General features: G+C 32.6%; 1 protein-coding gene across 1 annotated transcript in view; it reads right to left on the reverse strand.

The window, feature by feature from the left end:
* Positions 1 to 8,935: 8,935 nt before the first annotated feature.
* The window catches only part of LOC136980413 (small subunit processome component 20 homolog), a 132,045-nt gene continuing 118,100 nt past the window's right edge, over positions 8,936 to 22,880 (reverse strand). The window contains exons 47-61 of the mRNA XM_067276519.1: positions 22,104 to 22,220; positions 21,851 to 22,021; positions 21,632 to 21,763; positions 21,457 to 21,567; positions 20,627 to 20,779; positions 20,434 to 20,553; positions 20,280 to 20,342; positions 19,392 to 19,523; positions 19,200 to 19,314; positions 18,953 to 19,119; positions 18,814 to 18,885; positions 18,564 to 18,710; positions 9,429 to 9,555; positions 9,199 to 9,344; positions 8,936 to 9,133 (exon numbers count right to left, since the gene is read on the reverse strand). Coding sequence (XP_067132620.1) covers positions 9,011 to 9,133; positions 9,199 to 9,344; positions 9,429 to 9,555; positions 18,564 to 18,710; positions 18,814 to 18,885; positions 18,953 to 19,119; positions 19,200 to 19,314; positions 19,392 to 19,523; positions 20,280 to 20,342; positions 20,434 to 20,553; positions 20,627 to 20,779; positions 21,457 to 21,567; positions 21,632 to 21,763; positions 21,851 to 22,021; positions 22,104 to 22,220 — 1,896 coding nt within the window. The 3' untranslated portion in view covers positions 8,936 to 9,010. The remainder of the gene's footprint in view (positions 9,134 to 9,198; positions 9,345 to 9,428; positions 9,556 to 18,563; positions 18,711 to 18,813; positions 18,886 to 18,952; positions 19,120 to 19,199; positions 19,315 to 19,391; positions 19,524 to 20,279; positions 20,343 to 20,433; positions 20,554 to 20,626; positions 20,780 to 21,456; positions 21,568 to 21,631; positions 21,764 to 21,850; positions 22,022 to 22,103; positions 22,221 to 22,880) is intronic.

The raw sequence follows: 22,880 nt of genomic DNA on the forward strand, positions 1-22,880 counted from the left end.
CTCAGCGGTCTCCATCTTTGTTTCTACTCTCACCCAGATCGTTGTCATTCCATCGACGATCGGGACAAATAATCGTAACCGTGTCGAGTAAAAACACTCGGAGGCTTACCCCATGTCTCACCCGCCGTTCTCGGGACGGGGCCGTGGTTCGGCGGTCGGCCGATCCGTCCGCCTTTTTCTTTGCCTGGGGACGAAGAGCTGTTCATCGGCCACATCGTCCTTCCGTTGTCTGACGCCCGATGTACTCGACGCGCGCTATTTGTATCGGACGCTTTCTACTTGCAGTCCCGTCTCTATCTATTGTCTTTTTCATTTTTATTTATTTTAATCATTCGACTGAATTGGGCGTTGCGCACCTGTCTTTATTTCCCTTCGATTTAAATATTTTTTATTGCGATTGCGCTTTAGAAGGTTTCGTCAATTCCGCGGATCAAATAATACCAACGACCGTGACCTCGTTTGTAAAAATGCACCCGTCGCCTTCCCGTCTTATTTATAACCGACACTGGTGACGCCCTCTGGCGCTTAAAAATTAATTTCAAAAGAATTTTTTTACAATGAATTTTATTACCGGTAAATTATTCTTATTAAAAGAAAACGTTGTTTATTGATGGAGGAAAATTATGAACGAAAAGTGGAAAGAATAAAATAATGAAAATTAAACGTCGAAGCGCAGCTTTCTTTTTTGTAAAGACTTCATCTACAAAAAGCTTTATTTTTATAGATCGAATATGGTGATTGTTTTCTCTCAATATTTACAGCGCGGTCAATCGTCTCTGCAATAAACAATTGTAAAACAGATACCATTTCCATTTTTCGGTACGCGCCACAGTTGAATTTAAATCAAATTAATTAATAAAAGCCGTGTTAATTGACATTCGCGTAATTTAAATGCATTCAAGAATTCGTGTTTAAATATGCTTAAGTTAAATGACAAAAATTTATTAATATAATAATATTTGTTAATATTAGGTAGCCAGTTAAACTAAAATTTTATTATTTTTAAATTTAAATATTAATAATGGTATGGACACATTGCATCGAGCTTAATACTATTTGCCAGCGAAGTTGCTGAATAACGGAAAAGAATCTTCCGAAATTTTAGGTTCATTGGGAGGTTTTCGGTAATTGTAGCTTTTAAATCGATCCTTCAGAATTTGAACGTTTTGTTCGGCCATACCATTGGTTGCTGGATGTTCTTGTGCAATAAACTTTTATTCATGTGGCAATAACATTTAAATAATTCTCTGGTAGAAAAGGAAGCGTTTTCCGATACCATAATAATTCGATAACCGTGAGTTCAGAAAATTTCATTTATAAAATAGTAAATATATTGTGTTTGTGCTTCCCGAAGCATTTTAATTTTCGTCCAAGATTTTATCAATAACAAAAAATTATAAAAATCTTCGAAAGGATATAGCGTAGTAGACGTAAATTCGATTCAACTTATTAGCGAGGTTGAGGCCGAAGTTTTAAACGCGAAAATGTGTACGTCGGACGTTCAGCGCCGCTTTCCTGTAAGCCTAGAAGTTTGACAATGGTGTTTGGAAAGTCCGTGGAATCATGCTCGACATTCCAAACGCCATTGTCAAACTTCTAGGCTTACAGGAAAGCTGCGCTGAACGTCCGACGTACACATTTTCGAGTTTAAATTTTTGGCCTCAACCTCGCTATTTTTAACTCTTTCCGCCCTGTGGGCAGTAAGACGACCTCTTTAATCAAACCCATTATGGGAGCGGCCAGGTGATGAGGGACAGGGCCTGACATATCCGGACGGACCGCCCCCCGAAAAATTCCTGGGGATTTTCGACCCGTCGGGATTCGAACCCGGGTCTCCCAGAGCGGTAGGCTGCCACCTTCATCGCTTGGCCATCCGGCCGCCAACCTCGCTATTAGCAGGAGAGTCCCAGTGACGAACGAATTGTGTTTGATGAGCATTCTTGACAAGATTTCAGAAGTTTTTCTATACTATTCTACTATACTGTAGCTAGTGTTCTAGTGGCCAAAGAAATGCTTTCTCAAAGCGAGTCGTTCTTAAAACGCATCATTACGCGTGAAGAAACGTCAATCTACGTTTTTGACGCCGAAACAGTTCGACAATGAAGTGAAGCTGCGACAATCAATAATGGCGCTCGAAAGGTGAAGTGAGATCACATCAAAATCAGTCAAAAATCAAGGTCGTGTTGACTTTTCTTCGATTGTCTTCGGTGTTGTGCATTACAAATCCCTTTCTGACTGGCAAACTGTCAACAAAGAATATTATTTAAGGGTTTTGCATCGTTTGCATGAAGCAATTCGTAGAAATCGACCCGGTTTGTGGAGAGAAAAATTTGTATTATGATAATGCACCTGCTTGCAATGCTCTCGTTGTTCGTGAATTTTTGGTCAAAAATTCAATAAATACGGTTCCGCAAGCTTTGCATTCACCTGATATGGCACCGTGGGACTTTTCCCTGTTTCTTCGACTAAAATTGTGGTCACCGTTTTGAGTCAATCGATACCATAAAACAAATTTAGCTGCGAGTTCTGAAGGAGTTCCACGAAAATGACTTTAAAGCATGTTTCGAGGATTAGAAAAACCGTTGGCATAAATGCATTGCACTGAGAGGGGATAGCCTAATATGACAGACGCAATGTATTGGTGAATGTTGAAAATATATGTAAACATGAATTACTTATTAACGGAATTTAAAAACTAATTTAAAAAATTCAAAATATGATCTGACAGTTACTTTAGGAAGAGTATTATTTCCTTACATGTTTTAGACATTCCAAAAATACTATGAATCCAATTCAAATTGCTACTCAACACTATGTTAAACATATAATAATATACATGACAATCGAATATAACCAATTTTAAAATTATAACATAATGTAAAAAGTCTGCATCCCAACATTTATGGACGTTCCAATGATACAGTAAAGCGAGTACCATTATACCCCGACACTAGTATTTGCATATAGCCATTAATGACTATAACTTCATCTAGTAAAAATTGCGTTACCGAGTCTATTGCATATTATATTAATTAATTAATGACCATCCGGTAGCGATGTTTTAAAATTAAAAAAAAAAGTTTCTTAAAAATTTAACGTTAGAGTATATATTTATTTTTCTTATCAAAACATGGTAACCAATTTTCATCCATTTTGAGATTCGTGTTATCACTGATCCTGTTTTCTTCTGGAATTTTAACGATTTCCAGTTGTCCACGTTTACGTTTTATTATTTCTGGAACAGTTTTAGTTATTTTTATTGAGTCCTTGTTTATGTTACAGCTAAACTGAATTTAATGTTTAGCTAGGCTACTAGCTTTTAACTTTCTCCCAGTTTTACCTATATAATTTTTATAAATGAACAAGCGAATTTACATATTACTTTACCACGTTCTGATATATCAGTTTTATTATTAATATTTGTATTTTCTTTGCAGCGAATTATTAAATTCAAGGATTTATATTAGAAAATTGAAAGTCTCTTAATTTTCTCATAAAATTGTTTATCAAAATCGAGTTTTTAAGTTTTATTTGGATTACTAGTACTTTATTTTTCTTTATGCAATTGGGGGCATTAGAATAAAAATTTAGGTTAATGTTACTTATGGTTCCAAAATGGCGGCTCGTCTCTGATTCAAGGGAACAGAAGAAAGAAAACAGTGGGGACGCACGTTCTAACCTAACCTAACCTATTCTAATAATCTACTCATAATTATTAGCAACCAAATTATTAGAATAGGTTAGGTTAGGTTAGAACGTGCGTCCCCACTGTTTTCTTTCTTCTGTTCCCGTGAATCAGAGACGAGCCGCCATTTTGGAACCATAGGCAACATTAACCAGGATGTATAACTTCTTCACATAATACTGTATTGATCTAAAAATAGAGTTGTATCTAATCTGTTTAATAATATATCTAAAAACGGTACTTTTTGATCCTTTTCAGTTTCTAATTCGAATTTGATTTGCTATTTTATTTACTAACTGTAATAAATTATATTCATTAATTATGGTATTATCAAAAAATATTAAATAAGAAGAAACATAATGAAAATACGGGTAACCCTCTTACAACACGGTTCGAAAATTGGGGAAATCCCCGTACAACACTGTTTCCGATCTCGCTCTAACACGGTTTTGGAAATCCTTTGTACAAAATTTCACAGATTTTTAATGTGCAAGCATGCGTACCGTTGCAAATTTGCCCACGGATTTAAGAATATTGAATTTTTCAATTTGTTTAGTGCCATTTGCCAGGTTTTCTTTAAAGAAAACTGATAGTAGAATTTTATTCTTCCTTGTCCTTAGCGTTCGTATCAACCAGATGTCGTTGTCGTTGCTTTCAGACTTTAGCCCTTAAGACTGTCAATAGAGAGGTTGCGACCGACGTTTTCATCGCGAAAACGTGAACGTCGGACGTTCAGCGCCGCCATTCCGTAAGCCTGAAAGTTGACAATGACGTTTGGAACGTCAGTGGAATCATGCTCGACGTTCCAAACGCCATTGTCAAACTTCTAAGCTTACGAAATGGCGGCGCTGAACGTCTGACGTTCACGTTTTCGCGATGAAAACGTCGGTCGCAACTTTGCTATTAACTTGTCATACAGCACCTTTAATTGTGATTGTTATTTAATTATTAGTTGGAAATAAACTAGTGATTGCTTTCATATTGTTCTTAGTAACAAACAGAATAGAGGTTGAGGCGTACAGTACGTATTTAGCCCAAAACATGAACGGCGGACGGACGAGCGCCACCATCTGGCAATTCTGTACGGTTGATAATGGCGTTCGCTACGTCTAGAATGGCGAATAGACGATCGGCTTAAACTTAATTTTTTTTGTGTTTTTGTGGTTAAAATTATGATGTATTTTTATTAAAATAATGATTATTTAAGCATTTACGGATAATATTGTAAAGAAATAGACGATTTTAATCCAGAAATTATTTAATTATTCAATTGTTTTTGCGAATGATGCCAAGTGCCTATAGAATTTACATATATTTGTCTTCATAATAGCTTATCTTAAGGTAGGTTTGTTCTTCCACGGCATCTACCATCAACAGCGTAATACGTTCGTAAATTTTCTAAAAATTAATTTTCCGAGCTACTTTCGAATTTACTTAAGCCACTAATTCCCTCGATAAAAGTATGAGATAGTCCTAACGTCCGATCGTACGGTAGGAGACTGAACGCTAATTAAAAATAATTATTTAGTATTATTAAACATCCTATAAATACTTTTAAACAGTTTAATTTGTTTATTTACCTTTGCTGGTAACCCTCGATTTTGGACGTATCCGCCATGTTTTCAACAAACTTCCCGTGAGTCAATGCGCGACGTTCACCAAGTCACGTGATGTGAACGAGCGCCGCAACGTTTTACTTGGACTTAAAACGTCAAACGCGTACTTCTACTTTCCGTACAAGTTTAACGTTTGTACTTGCGCCTCAACCTTTCTAATAGTATACTTTTGGTTAACTTCTGGAACGTAGCCCTATATTTTGCATTAGCCCTTTGTTTCGTAAAGCACGGATTCGCGTAGTAGTAAGACAGGTATCACTCTTTGGTACAACCTGTGTTATGGATTCGCGTAATACGGCATTTTTTCGGAACGTATCTACCATGTTATACGAGAGAAACCTGTACAGCTAAAAAAGATTAAAAAAGAAAAAAAGGCATTGTTTTGGGGTCGGGACGGATTAATCTATTTTATATTGTTTCGGTTTTAGAACAACTTTTAGGAATAAATTACCGTAAGTTCGAACCCGAGGTTAAACTGTATGTTATTACCTGTTTATCTGACAAACTACTTCGATTATTTGATTAATACTGAAGGTATTAATCAAGAAAGATCACCTCAGATCTTTCTTACAAAATAGTTATAGCTTGTTCAATCTGCCTTGTTGGGTTGCAATTTAAAAAAATTGTAGACTTATAAATTCCCACTATCGTCCGTCTCTCCTTAAACTTGAGAATGGAATTAGATAGATGAAATTCGAGACCAGATATGGAAATTTTATGGGCAGGAGGCTCCGATTAACTATATGTAAACTTCCGATTTTCACGTTATTTCAAACTGCGTTTGAAATAACGTGAAAGCAGTTGATAGAAAGCAGTTAATAGAATACCCTGAAAGCAGTTAATAGAAGGTCGGCACGACACCATTGTTGAAGGAAAAGTATCCATATGATGTACAGGGACAAGCCACTACCAATTCGAGTTGGAGAGCATATATTTTAAGTTAAATAAATTAAAAATACGATTAAAAATTGCACTACGGCATTGTGGCGATGTCACAATAAATAATTTCTCGTTAAACATTAAAGTAGATATTGGTCGCATAGATCCACCAAGTTATTTCACTCATCGTAATCTCTAAGGTAGCCCGGACATAAAGTAAAACGCGTGTCGATAGCACATCACATGCTCATCTGGTCACAAACGCATAAAAATACGAATACAGTAGAGCATCGATTATCCGACTCAATTGGGGACTGGGGTTGGTCGGATAACCGAAAAGTATGAAAAAATACATTATTAGTATAGTGTATTAGGTCTGGTTTAAATACTAGCCTCCCTTTCAGGGTCGAGCCAGTGCTGCCAGCTAAAACATGCAAAAATTTAACAAAAATAATATTAAAGTAGCCAAGACATACCAAATATTGTAGCGCCACATCACTAGCGGACATTTGAATTTGCCGACTAGAACGCGGTCGGTTAATCGGGGGTCGGATAATCGATGCTCTACTGTATATATATATACAATACACTACAGTTTTTATCGACTACTCTTCAAATTATATCCAGCTTAAACAAAATGAACTCAGAATGCAATGCTTTGACAAATAGACAAAATGCTTGTTCCTACCCGTTCAATGTAGGAACCACCAGGCTACGCGCGCACGTATTAGCTTCGGTGGTAGACTACTATCCTTTGCCTCTCCAGTTACAGTAGACTCTCGTTAATTCGAATAAGACTCTAGTCTCAGTCTGATTCCTATTCTCTCGTTAATTCGAACTCGATTGCGCTGTCTTCTGTTTATTCGAATAAGTAGTTCGTGTTATCAGATTTAAATTTCAAAAATGGGACGATGTTAAATTAATTAAAATTTAAAACCATTTCAAATCAGTTGGCGCACGATTAGAATGTTTTTATGCAGTTACGCAGTGCACAAAAGCATTGTTCTATTTTGATTGACGGATACATCGATTGAAAATCGCACAGTGATATATGTATAGTCTCTAATCTGATGGTTACACAGACGATCCAAAAGCTGTGTAGCGTTCTTAATGCCCCGGTGGTAATTATCTAAGTTATTTGTGATGTACCGATAAGAATTGTTGGTGATGCCAACTTGTCCACGACAAGACGTAGTTATCTAGGTTGGAAACTATACACGTATATTACAGTATGCTATTTCGAATCGATGTATTCGTCAATCAAAATCGATCCACGCTTTTGTGCACTGCGTAATTTTCTTAACAATAGCATAGACAAAGAAGATAACTTCCATGCGAATATAACTTATTAGAGCTGGCCGTCTTAACTTATCACTCCTCCTCCTTCCAGTTTGAGGTGGCTTGTCTGTGGGAAGTCCCGTTTCGGGCACAGTTCGTGAATTAATTGTCAGGCAACTGGAACAATAACATACCTCTGTTGCCCATTTCCTGGATATCAACACACGTTTACACGTTGGTATATCGCAAACCCACTTACAATCCAATTTTCATCTTGTCCTCCTATGATTCCTTCCAATACAACATAGCAACATTTACAGCCTTAGTAAAAAGGGGGTTCACACACACTTCTACTATCATAGATAGAACTGACAAATTGCAGTACATAACCCAGCTGGTTATCCACCATAAAAAAGTTTAGTTTAATAAAGTAAAAATTACAATAACATAGCTCTCAACTACAAGGACAACAACATATTATTATCCCCAACTTGGAGGGCATTATTGGATATTTAATATTACTTCTTACATCAAGATACAACCACATGCCAATTAGACGTTTGTTTTATATTTTAAATTATAACACACCATCTCTCGTTCCATTCCAATATGTTTCTGAATACATTTTTTAGCTTGAAGATGATTGCTAATGGCAATTGAAAACTTTCATTTTCCTCCATTGTTTTGTGTTATGAGCTTAATTTTTGGTTTTGTGAGATTTAAATTGCTTAAATAAGAGAACTTCTTAACTTAAGCAGTTTAAATTGTATACACTTTTATTACATGTTTCATTTTTGATCTTCTGAGATGCAGATGCTGAAAAGGTTTTTACATGTCTGTGTTAGTTTGACAAGCTCAGGAATAGAAATGATTGAATGGTAAGGGACAAGGTGAGTTCAATTAAGAATCAATTCACTTGCCTGAGCTGATCCAATCTTGGATCAGAGTGGTAAGCTTTTAAATATGAAAAGGATGGTAAAACAATTTATGGAAAGTTTTATGGTATTTAATCACATCTTATTTCACCTTCTCTTAAAACTATATTTGATCTATGATAAAAAAATACATTAATTTTTTGATAATCTAAAAATATATTTTTGCCACACATTGAGTCACTTTTGTGTGTGGTTTTTGCATTTAGTATGTATCATTCATCTCTACAGAAAGAGAGAATCTGAATTTAAAAATATTTTCCTTTAATTCTTTTCAATAAAAATCTATGTACAAGATGCTCTCTTGGTCAATGGTTATTGAACAGGTTAAATATGAAAAGGATGGTAAAACAATTTATGGAAAGTTTTATGGTATTTAATCACATCTTATTTCACCTTCTCTTAAAACTATATTTGATCTATGATAAAAAAATACATTAATTTTTTGATAATCTAAAAATATATTTTTGCCACACATTGAGTCACTTTTGTGTGTGGTTTTTGCATTTAGTATGTATCATTCATCTCTACAGAAAGAGAGAATCTGAATTTAAAAATATTTTCCTTTAATTCTTTTCAATAAAAATCTATGTACAAAGGTATTTACAACAGGATAACTGTCAAACAATCTTGCTTCGCTTGACTTTTTTTGAGTTTCTAAGCAATGCTGACACTTTTCTCTTTTTCTTGTTGGCCTGTGCCTTCATCTTTTTGCGAGCAAATTTCTCCGGATTTGTCACTGCCTAAAAATAGAAGAACATTGTCAATGCTTCTGCTTCAGTTTTCCTTCAAACTGTGATCCACTTACCTCAGCTGCAAAGGCTCGCTTTCTCTCGGTTCTTCTCATCATTACAAAGCTTTGCACTTGGGAATAAGTCTCGGTGAAGATCTCTGTTCCCACGATACCACTAACTATTTCTAACACTTGGCGTGCCAAATCCTTGATGCTTGAATCTGAGAAAAAGAACAAAGTAATTGAGTGGATTGATATTATGATGATGCTTTGCCTTAACTTGAATAATCATAAAAGTAAGTTACCTGTTGGACAAGAATTTTCAGTGACCTCTCGACATAGAGGAGTCAAAATTCGGGTTAGGTGTCTCTTGACTGTTTCTTCATCCACGCTTGAGGCCACTGCTGCCAAAAACTTAAAGACGAATGTTCGCTGAAAAAGATCATTATGCATTGTAAATACAATGGCCTATGTAAAATGAGATTATCAATGCCCAATTTAAATTCTCATATATAATATCTAAAAAGTGTGTCATAACAATGCTTTTTCAGGTTTTCAGGTTCAAAAGAGATTAGAATATTCAGATGTGACATAAATTTTGACATACATTAACAAATCAGATCAAAGAACACTTTGAATACATATATACGGTACAAGGTTTTTCAAAATAACATTTGAATATTTTATGCTCAAACATATCATGACATTAATATGACCGAATGTGTGTGAGAGATAATTCCAAAAAATTAATTTTAGCATAAGACTTTAATAAAAGTTTACCTAAAAAGACTGATTGAGAGGAAACTAAATATAAATTGTATCACGTGGAAAAGTTGCATTTGCACTTTATTCTGTGTGTGTGTGTTGTATATACATATACCTGTATAAAAGTGCAAATGTGATGCTTCAGATATGTCAATCTGTTTTATACATACAGGTGTCCCTTGGAATCCATGGAAAATTGGATTTGAGCTTTTCATGTGGACCTGGATCCCTTATATAAAATGGCAGGGATGGTGTGACCTTTTGCGGGGCCCAGTTCAAAAATTTTGCGGGACCAGAATACATTCAAATCATATACTTATAATAAATAATTCCTTATTGTGAAATTTAAGTACAAAGGATATTACAAATATTTTTTGTAAGATGAATATTACATAATTTTTCTCGCTATTTTTGCCGCAAAATCTTTGATTATGTCATCAAAATTGATTGAGTTTGCTACTTCCCTTTCTATTGAAAGAATAGACAGAGATGTAAATAGGTCTTGGCTTATCGATGATCAAAGATAATTTTTTATTAGTAATTTTTATAAATAGTCTAAACTTCAATTATGAATAAAATATATCCTGAGTAATCACGAAAAAATTGTAATTTTTTATTAGTCCAACATTGAACACAGTAACAATGGCCTGATGCGTCTTTGTTTAAAACATTCATGCCTAAAATAAGACTGCTTGTGAAAATTATTTTTAAATATTATTTATTACTACATACTAGACTAAATAAAAAGTAAAAATAAAAAAAATAAAAATGTTTGCCTTTGGATTTTAGTTTCCAGGATATAAAGACTTTATGGACTTACACTAAACTTTGATGATTTTTGTCATGCCTTCAAACTGAATCATCACTACTAAAAAATGTTTATGGTATTATAATTCTGTTAAAAGTTAATGAAAATTGGTGTCTCCTAATTGGGTAATTACCTTAACACCTAATGTCCTCTGCACCTGTGTTGCAGTCATGCCAACGTTTGATGACAACATTTAATAGCGAGGTTGAGGCCGACGTTTTAAACATGAAAATGTGTACGTCGAACGTTCAGCACTGCTTTCCTGTAAGCCTAGAAGTTTGAAAATGGTGTTTGGAAAGTCAGTGAAATCACGTCCGACATTCCAAACGCCATTGTCAAACTTTAGGCTTACAGGAAAGAGGCGCTGAATGTCTGACGTACACGTTTTCGCGTTTAAAACTTCAGCCTCAACCTCACTAATGTCAACGTCTGCAACACACTGCATCAAACTATTTCAATGCAAAGATGGGAGAGAAAATCTTGCATTCATGTCAGTGTTCAGCAAGTTGATTAGTGGATTATGCGATTGCATTTTCCACACACACCCGAATATTCAATCTACTATACAGGGAGTCCTGCAAAATGTCTGATGAGTTTTCGTACACCGTGGGGCCAGGTTCCGGCGAATGCGCTGAACCTGCCTCGCGCCGGCCCTGAAAAATGGCATAGTATTTGTGTATAATCTATGTGCATCCTGTTTAGATACCTGATACAATGTAAATGTTAAGTAATTACATGTAAATAATTGTTATACAGCAATGTTTAGGAAATAAACACAAGAAAAAAGTCTGTTCATGTTTAGTATATAAGCAAGCAGATTCTTAGGTCTAACTACATAGTATATGTAAACAACAATGTAACATTTTCATTCAAGTCATTAGTTAAACAATAATGTCTGTAATATAATTACCATTGCACATGAAAAGGCATTTTTGTATGCACAAATTTCAAACAATGTAATCTGTAATGATTCATCAAGCAACAATTGCATCCACAGGTATGCACAATTTAAAAAAAATTGATTGCTTGTACAAAAAATTCCTCTTACTGACCAGGACCATGTTAGAGCAGATTATGGAGCACACATTAAAGCTCTCACAAATCTGTCAGGAAAGAGAAAAAAATTCAGTGTTTCTTCCAACTCTAAGAACATGGAAGATCTGAAGGAGAGGTTTAATATAGTTATGTTGATAATCTAATTGTTTTCATGTTCTTATTTCATTGATGTGACAAGTACAGTCACACTGAATATTTATATTTAAGACCCTAATAAAATTGAGGTTTCCTACCTTTCTATACATTTTCTATTTTGTTAAGTGCAATGAAACTATCAGGTCAGTCCATAAGTCCATGCGCATTTTTATGACCTTGAGAAAAATCTTGTTTTGCTGTTAAAAATGTCAGTCTAATGTGATAATTTTTACACCGAAGTGTTAAATTGGATCTCATTCATATAATACTGTTCAGAATTGTGAACATTTCAGTTGTTTATTTTCGTTAAAATGGAAGTAACCTACGAATATAAAAGACACGTTTTATACTTTTTATTTGGTGAGAATGCTACAAATGCAGCCAAAAAAATAAATACTGTACATAATCAAATCGTAATTAGTTCAAGGACTGCGCAGAAGTGGTTTGAAAGATTTAGAAACAACGATTTTAGTGTGGAGGATAAGGCTCGTACGGGAAGATCCGTCGACTTCGACGACGATGCTCTCTCTGCACTAGTCTGCACTGTAAAAAAGGCTATTTCTGAATATTTTGATTCAAAACCGAAATCATTTTACGAAGACGGGATTAAAAAGTTACCATCGAGATGGCAAAAAATTGTACAAAATAATGGTGAATACATTATAGATTGAAATAAAATTTAATTAAAATCTTTTGCTGCTTTTTTTGTAGATAAAAATACGCACGAACTTATGGACTGACCTTGATACAATATCATTTTTGTCAAATTTATCAATACCCTTTATTTAAAGATGAAAGATATCCCAAAAATGTTAATATATGATGTATAAAACTGCATATCAATAAATGTACATTGACAGAATTTTTCAGAAACTTCTTGTTAATCAGTTATATTAATATTTTTAAATATTTAAAAAAATCTTACAAGACACAACAAGTCAGTAAAATGCAAATGCAACAAATGATCTGAGAGGAAATTCAATATAATAGTAGCTGTGTAACAGTTGTTTCCATACTTTTTTAATGCAGTATTAAAGTCAATAATAGTTTGTGCATTATGAATCATTATGCACACAGGAGATTTAGCTTCTAACAGCAGCATTAATCTCCTATCTTGCATTGTAGAATCCTCCTGTAATTTCAAAATCTTATTTTATGATATTTTTTTACACATCACAAATTACTGCCAATTTTCTTTCCAGAAAGGACTTTGCACAATCCTTATTGGTTTTTGGCCCTTGGTGAAATTCACAGTCAAGAACTAAAACATATTAAAATTTCTAAGTGATTTAATTGTAGTAATTTTTAAGTGATAAAAATCTCAGTAGACACAAAGCTTGAAAATGGCTAATTGTTTTGTAGAGCCATTTGAATGTATACATTGAATAAATGATGCAATTTAATAGAAAATATCAAATGTAGTTAAATAAAACAGCACTATCCTAATTGCATATTCAATTACAATTACTGCTTAACATTGCATTCATGTTAAACAGTAATGTACCACACCATTATCCTTTCTGTGATGTGCATTATTTATCTATCATACAGTAAAACTTCTTTACCTCGAAGCCCTAACGGGCAGCAAAAAAACTTTGAGTAACAGAACAATAGAGTAAAAAATGCTGATTTTAAATAGATTTGTATTTCTATTTTCTCTTGCATTATGTAAAGAATCTGTAATATATATATATATATATATATATTTTTGTTTGTAATGCCTTTCAGCAAAATGTTCAATGTAACTAATGGAATTAAATAGATCTTGTATATCCTGTGAAGATAAAGCAAGAAAAACTTTATGGGTACAAAACAGATTTCAAAGATTTTCAGCATAGCAAGAGAAATAGATATAGATATAGGACAATATGAGTTTCTCTCTTTTTTTTGGAATAGCATGAATGTGGATAAGGAGATTGGGAACAAAGCTAGTTTGAATTATTGTGGAAAAAAGTCTTGACAAAACAATGGTGGACATAAGTTTCAAGAGTTTAAAAATCAAAGAAGAAAGTGAATCTGGACTATTAATAGATGAATTTAACATGTAAATAGCATCAACAATATCAGAAAATGAAAAAGAATAATGATATTTATTTTCATGATGGAGGAGTGAGGTGAAATCTGCATTAAGTAAGATGGAGAAAAACTTGTTTTTTTTTTTTTTTTTTTTTTTGAAATTATTATATACGGGTATACCTCGTCTTACGTTGGTAATTGGTTCCAGGAGACGCGACGTAAGTCGAATTTACTTGTGTAGTTACAACGTAAGTCGTAGTTTCAACTTACGTCGTAACTAAACGCCAATAATGAGCACTTAAAGACAGCTAAATAAGACGACAACACAGGAACACAATGTTTTCATGTTTCGTTCTCTAGGATTTATGATGATTATATTAACATTTACTGTAAATATACATATTTTAATATGATTTTTATGTGCTTTTAATGCTTTTCTAGTGATATTACGACTTCAATGTTTGTGGCAGACGGATTTAAAGTCGAATAAACTGATTTAAACTTGATTTTTATTTTTCCATATACTTTTTTGACAAACGACGTAACTCGAGGTATACTTGTACATCATAAACTAAGTTGTTTGTAATGAAAGTAGCTTTGGAAGGACACCTTTTGGAAAATTTAGGGATAAAGCTCCAGAATGTGCAAAAGTTGATACTATTTTATTAAAATTGTTTTAAAAGCAATAATTACATTCTTTATAAAATTTAGTTTGAATGATATGGTGAATATATAGATCTCCGGGGATTCTGGATCATTTCCATATGTTCCACTGTTTTCTGAGTAAGTTTTTTAATCTTTTTAAGTGATATGTGACTCATTTGAAAAAGTATTGACAGTATGGTATGGCAAAAATTTTTCTATAGTGATTAAAAGGATTTTGTAGGTGAGACTGGTAGTAAATTTGGGATGTAAATGTATGAAATCAAAGAAGGACCAGTCAATAGAGCAAATAAAATGAAAAGCCTGTTTTCAATTAAAGTGAGACCACTGGGGAATTTTGACATAGGACAAGAAAAATTATAGTAGTTAGAAATATTGAAAGAAACAGCAGAGTGATGATCTGATATGAATCCATCAATTGGGTGGGCATTAAGTATACAATTTTTGTAAAATGCCAGGTCAAGAAAGGAATTTTCTTGAGAAGGAAAATTAATTATCTGAGAAAAATTTTAAAAAATAATAGATATCATTTACAAAATACATTTCTGGCAGATTGGTAGTATGATGATTTGAAATGCACTAAAAGATAATAGTACATATTTTTTCATACAATAAGTCAACATTGTTAATTACAAAGTTGACTTGTTTCCATTACAACTCCTCTCTCTGATAGAATGGTGAAGAAAGCAGAAATTTTCATCATCATTTAGTGCAGGCTTGATATAGTATACATCAACAAAAAGATCTAAGATCTACTATCATTTGCCCTATTACTTTTTGAAATAATTGGCCAAGGACAGATCTTTGTTACCACATGTATATACATTTCTCATATGTTCAAATGACTCTGACAAAAAAGAAACAAGTTATTTTCAAGCTTCATGCGCATTGAGACTTTTGATCAGTTAGTCAAGAATGACAACATATTAAAATACAGCAAATTTCACCGAAAGTCAAACCTGTAAGGATTGTTGCAGGGTCTTTTTATATATGAATACATTCTGTGTTAACTAATTCTAAATTTTTATTATCAGAAGACCCATACAAAATAGCTAAGAAAACTCTGGTTAAATTAACATTTTTGAATACTATAATCACAGATGGAAAACATTGTGTCAATGTGTGGTCGAAGATGATAGCAATAATAATGAAAAACTGAAACAAGATAAGTAATTTCAGTTTTGCTAGGAATGTCTAATGATTCACTCAGAAAATGCATAAAAAGTAGTCTGAAAATTCACTGGATAGTGATGAAATTTTTTCTGGGTTAATTTAATCAAAGAATATTTTAAATTATTGTTTAAAGGCAAGGGTCAGAGTCAGACCTTCTAAAATTCTATAACTCAGACTTTGAGGCTTGGTCTGCTGACTCCACGGCCATGCTTAGTATAAAACAAAAGTGACACAAATTCCAATTTAGTAATGTCAACAATAAAACTGATTATTAATACAATTTACAAAATTACAATTATTCTAAATCTCAAGTAATTAACCTGACTAGGAAAAAGAAAAACTCCAATTGCACCAATAAATTAATCACAATTCAACAGCTATACACTGATCAGCAAAAGTGTTTGCTGTGTCAGTTTGACAATGTTCTTTTATATATTGCTGTTTTGCATGCTGAATATACTGACAAAATACATAGTTTTGTTAATTTGTGTATCTATCAATATCTGGTTACAAAAATATAAGTAGAATATTATTTAACATTTTAGTATATATATATAAAATAGAATGTTTTTATATCTGTCTGTTCTCTGTACACTTCTAAACTTTATGAGCACTCTATACTAAATTTTTCATAGTTATTTTCTAGGACTCTGAAGAAAATGTAAGCAACCATGAAACCTCAACATGGCAAACCCCTTTGAATTTTCACCCCTTTGACACTCCATGATAAAAATAACAAAGATTAACTAAAATACCCAAACTTTTAATATGTTTTCATTTTAACATTTGTTCTTCTTACTTTCTGTCCAGACAATGATGAACATATGTGCTAATTACTAATAAAAACAAATAATTATGTACTCAGATTTTTCAAATATCTCATCATCATTCATTCCTGATACCTGGAAGGGGCACAGGTCAACATGGTGAAAAATCAAACTTTTATACTACCATCCAAACTCTTCTATTGATGGACAAGTTTTTAGCCTGGAGTCAAATTCCTTTCCTCTAAAGCCTGCTTAACAGTATCAATCCACCTTTGTCTAGAGACCGATTTTAGCTTTAAATACCTGTTTGGCTACTCGTTCATCTTCCATTCTTTCTAAATGGCCAAAACATTTCAGATTAGCATCACTTAATCTCAATTGAATATTAGTTACCTTGAGATTTTTTCTATGTCTTCATTTTTTAATATGATTTTGTCACTGTATCCATCTATTAACACCACTAATTTATCTGAATACTCTCATTTTTGCTGTTTCTAATTTTTTGGTCAATTCCTTTATTTCTCACCCAACTCTCATAACCATATGTTAATATAGGTTTAAAAATTGTGTTGTACTGTACACAGCTAGTTTTGATTACTGCAACTGTTGAGATGTTTTTGACAGTGAGTAATTTTGGTTTTGATGAAATTATTGGTTGAGTTCCTCTGGTAGCTCCTAATGATCAACTCTCTCTGAGATATATATATATATATATAATGTTACAGTAAAAACCAGTTTTTAGTTTGAACGTGTTTTAACTAGTTGAAACTAGTTTATACTAAATGTCTTTGTCAAAACCCGTTTTGTCTAGTTAAAACTAGTTTTAACTCAAATTAATTTTTGACTAGCAGTAAATTCTAGTTATAACAAAGACATCCAGTTTAAATTAGGATGCATTTTAACTAGTTGAAACTAACTAAAAACTGGTTGGCAGGATTGGCTGTCCCTTTGTGGATATACCAACAACTTAAAGACTACCTTTCGGCAAAGGCATCTTCAGCATAGCTTCACTGTTCTTCAGGCTGAATTGTGTGCTAACCTCTATGCTGTCGAATGGTGCAATATTTACTATCATCGACAATGAATTAACATCTACACTGACTTAGCTACCTCTGTTTTTGCACTGAACGATGACAGGAATACCCATTGCATTGTTAATAGGATAAATTGGTGCACCATTAATTCTAACAATCAGTATTCTTTGACGTGTATTACAGGTCACCAAGGGAATAATGGCAATGATGGAACAGATGAACTTGCTAACGAGGCAGCAGGCATGTTTCTGTGTGATTGTATCTAAAATGCTCGGCCACTCAGCTCAATAATATCCCAGATAAATACTCACAATTACTATCTGTAGCAAAGAATGTGGAAAGGTGAGGGCACTGGAGAAATCACTCGTCTCTTTTTCCCAACAGTGGACTCGATAAGAGCAAAAAAGCAGCCTCTCTCACAAGGAAATTCAATTTATCACTGGGCATTGTTTTTTCAGCTGTCTGTGCCAGTCTGATATTCAGGATGATGGGGATTGTGTACTATGTGGGGAGGAGGATGGTTCTATTTGTTACCTTTATGAGTGCCCGATTATGGAAAAATCCCACCTGGAATTCAGGATGGTGGCAAATTCTGAAGGCGTCAACTGGCCCTGCTCAGCACAAGCACTTATCAGTAATCAGGCTTTGCTTAAGAGCCTCAGAAGTTTCATCAGGGACTACTTCGTACATATTGGCAACAGGATAAAAACCAGTCACAGCTCTTGTCACATTACGCAAACTTTGTACATATATATGTTGCACTCAAACCTGGTTTTTAGTTAGTTTCAACTAGTTAAAACGCATCCTAATTTATACTGGATGTCTTTGTTAAAACCTGTTTTGACTAGTTAAAACTAGTTTTTACTCAAATTCATTTTTGACTAGCAGTAAATTCTAGTTATAACAAAGGCATCTAGTATAACTAGTTTAACTAGTTAAAACGCGTTCTAACTAAAAACTGGTTTTTACTGTAATATATATATATAGTTATATAGTTTTAAATGAAAATTGGAGGTAACTTACTTTAACAGTAGATTTTGGATATTTGACAACTTCTATATTAGCTTCACGACAGACACGTCCAATTAAATGTCCAAAATCGTCACATTCTTTTTCTTCTGAATATAACTTAGCAAAGATTTTAGCTAAATATATAAGATTTTTTAATAACTGAAAATAAAGAATAAAATTTGTTAGTAAATGAGTATAATTTACATAATCTCATGTTTTTCAAAAATAATACTTTAATATATACTTAATAAAAAAAACCTACTTGTTCAGACAATGATTTATCCAATTCTGGATTACTTAACTGAATAAGAAAATCCTTACATAGCAGTTTCAACTGAAATAATAATTAATGATATAATTCATTATTATTAGGAATTGGTAAGTAAGATTACCATACTCACTTTTTGTTCTGTATCAGATAATAAATAGACATCAGAATTTGGAAACTCATTGTAAATAGATTGTATGACATCATCTACAGAATACTGAGAGAAAAGTAGACCAAAAAGTTGTGCAGCTGCTAACTGAACCCAAAGATGAGGATGGAGCAAATGTGCCCTTATCTCATCTTGATATTTATGTAAATAAATAAAATCAGAGTTACTACTACATAATTAAATTAAGATATTTTTATTGTAAGAAAATTACCCCAAATTGTGTTTAACTTGTGTGAAGATGGACAAACGGAAACTATTTTCATCAGACAATTTAGTAAATGATATAAAATGTGATCGGCATTTTTTTCAGCAAAAGAATGTTGAATCTGAAATCGCGATTAAAAAATCTGGTATATTAAATTTGAATTATGAGACAAAAACTGCATTTTATAAATATATGAACCTTATCATATGATGCAGGATTTAATTGTTGTTGAAAAATGTCAGAAATCTGCGAAAGTCGATATTCAAAATGTTGTTGTTCTACTTCGGCAAATAGACCACACAGCTGAACACCCAGACGTCGATGAGAAAGCTAAAATAAATAAAACGAAATAAATAGATAATCAAACCAGAAATGATACTGATTTGTACAGTTAAGATTTAATAATGAGTTAAGTGCAATATCTGTGGTATTGAATTAAAAGGCATTACCTAAAAGACTTTTGACAAAAAATCAAGAATCTTTTTAGGTAATGCCTCTGATTTATTGGTTGTGTGAGTGCAAATATTTGAGTTTTGACAAAAAACAATGATTGTTTTTATCACTATTTTTATGAATACAACTTGTTTGAGCAAACATATCTTTTATTTCACATAACATATTTCTTCTCCATTAATTAGACCTTTAATATTTAAATTATGTAACAAAGTTTGTAAATGCACCCAAGTATTAGTGAATATAAACAAATAAAATCTTTGATTGAAGACAAACTGCTTAATATTGTTATACATCAACCAAAGCCGAATATAATATTATTATATTCGGCTTTGGTTGATGTATAGCTTTAAACGTATCGGGTGTAGTAAGGATGTTTGATTGCTTAATATTGATGATAAATCTATATATTTAAGTTTTGAAGAATATGTAAATTTACTTAGCAAAATTCAACTATGTAAAAAAGTTATTTGGCTAATTATAAATATAAGTCATTACAAATTTTAAAAAATTTGTGTGTAAAATATTTCTATTATGATTCTAACTATTAACTCATTTCGTAATTTTCTATTTCAATTACAAAGATGAAGTCTATTCCAGCAGTGATATGTGCGAAAAGAAGCCATTGAATACCTTATCATTCTTGAGCCATGTAACAACAATACTAAATAATTTACTTCTTTCTTCTTCATCAATCTGTAATATTTTAAATAAGGATTACTATGACAGGAACAAACTTATTTTTATACATCAGTGTTGATAATGCTGCTTTACTATAAAATGTTACCTTAGCAAGGAAATTCTTTAATGCCAGGGCAACTAAATTACGACATTGAGGAGAATCATCATTAATTAATCTTGCAGACATGGGAATAAAAAATAAACCAGAAAAATTTTTCAAGGATTTCTGTAAAAAAGTTAATATGTATCAAAAAATACACGAAATATTCCGTAGAAGAAAGATTTAAACCTTTCCTTACCTGACTGAAAGTATTAAAAAAGGAATTTAACAATTCCAAACAAGATATTCTGCCATATTCGTGTTGGTATTCTAATTGTGCCATGTATGTTGATAATAATTTTGACATTTCTTTTCTTTTGAAAATATAATTTTGTAAATACTGCAGATAAATCTATAAATAAAAGAAAATATTAAAACGGCTTCAAGAATTATGCCATTTGTTTGAACATATATTACTTGGAAAAAGCCATTGGACATCTCATTGATGATGGGACATTGATGAGAATACGTAGGTTTATTCTTTGCTGCTATCACAGCAGAAATGTGATGGAACATACTTTCCATAAGATCATGTAGTACTACGACTGGCATATTCTGCCACTCCTCCATGTTTGGATGGTCCAGCCAGTCCCTGATGAAACATTGCAGGATATTACAAAGGTACTGAAACTTATGAATGGTTACAAAGGTTTTCATCCTGCTTTTCATAATTTATCTTCAGAGAACCCTATAGTCTCTGTCCATTATTGGCATTGGTCTTCTTAACTATGGCTTATTCTGGACACATTCATCTTTTTTCCAGTATGCTACCACGGAGATTTTATGGATTTTGGGTGTTATAGCTTGCTTGCTATTGCATGACATGACATCCTGGCAATGTGACACCCCACAATCAAGCTCTTCTGAAACTCTGACAACTCCTGATGGGTTAGAGAATAAAGATTTTCTCATCTACCATTGCAGGCATGGTATATATTAGGCAGGAAGGACATATAATTTGCATAAATGTTCCATATCATTACTGGTAGGGATGTCCAACGACTTTTTTAAAGTAGTATGTAAAATTACCTGTCGACATTGAGAGCGAACGTGTTCTTGCTTAGAAGTTATTGATAATTCTGCTACTTTTTCTGCCACTCTTGAAATATCAGAAAATGCCAATTTACGAGATATTATGGCCTAAAAATTAATTTATCTGTGATTATGAAAGAAGTTATCAAAAAAATATTTATTTTCAAAGTACCTTTAGCAAATTAAATGCCGATGCTTGTCTTGTGTGATCATTAATGTCTTGCTCGACGTGACTCAAAAGAATAACCAATTGTTCTGAGGTAAATGAATAATACTCAACATTTAACAAAACTAATGTTAAAGCCTGTGCAAAAATAAACAAAAAGTTTTGTAGTGTTATGAAATAATTACTGCAGATTAAATGCTTTAATAATAGAAATTTTATATTTACTTTAAAGCAGGTGACAACTATTTCCAAGTTTTCTCCTTGTGCCATTCCCAATCCTGCATATGTTTTGAGTAAAACAAAGAGACGAACCACAATGCTTGTAATATTTGATCGTAAAGAAGGAAGAGGAAAAGTTAAAATTGAAATAAAACAACGAAGAGCTAAAGATATCACCTGAAAAAACACAATTGTTATTTTTATTTGCTGTTATATTAACTTTAAAAAATATGATAAAACTTTATTATAAAGAGTAAACCTTTGCGTACGAAGATTGAAGACAATTGAGCAATAAAGGTATAAATGGATCCAGCATTTGCAAGCTGTCTTGATCATCAGCAGGCAACTTTTCTTTTTTCAAACATGAATTTAATAACTATAAAACACATTAAAATATATAAATTTTAAATATGATTATATAATTTAAATATATTAATGTTATGGTAAAGCCCACAAATTGTATAAAGCTAGTAACACTATTAATTTTGAACTTTATCCAAAATACATGTGACTTGAAGTTAGCATTAGTCAGTTAATCCTAGCTTTATCCTATTTATGGGCTTTACACATAATGCCATTTAATGTCAACATTCAAAAGTTAAACTCCATAAAGTAATTTTGTTACAAATTACAAACTGGAGTACATTTTTATCTAAAAGTCATTCATATTTGATTAAATATTTTTGGACTTTCAAATTTACTATTTGGAATCTTTTAATTTAAAAAATATTACAATTTATATGACAGTTTTGATATTTTCATTACTAAAAATGAAAGAAAAGAAAATTTATGTAAACCCATTAAAAGTGTTACTTGAATTTGAATCTATACAGAATTTTATGATTTTTTTAAGATAAAATCCACTCAAATTATTCTAAATCATTCTTAAATTTACGCACAAAACATGTCATTACATTATTATTAGATATTGAAATCAAAACTGATATGTATGACCCATATTTAATAGAGCAGCATTCCACAACTGGTGTGCTGTCATGTGTGAAAGGTGTGACATTAACTTTTACATATTCTGTTA

This window comes from Centruroides vittatus, unplaced genomic scaffold, assembly GCF_030686945.1.
Source record: "Centruroides vittatus isolate TY-2023 unplaced genomic scaffold, ASM3068694v2 contig_7, whole genome shotgun sequence".
NCBI lineage: Eukaryota > Metazoa > Arthropoda > Arachnida > Scorpiones > Buthidae > Centruroides > Centruroides vittatus.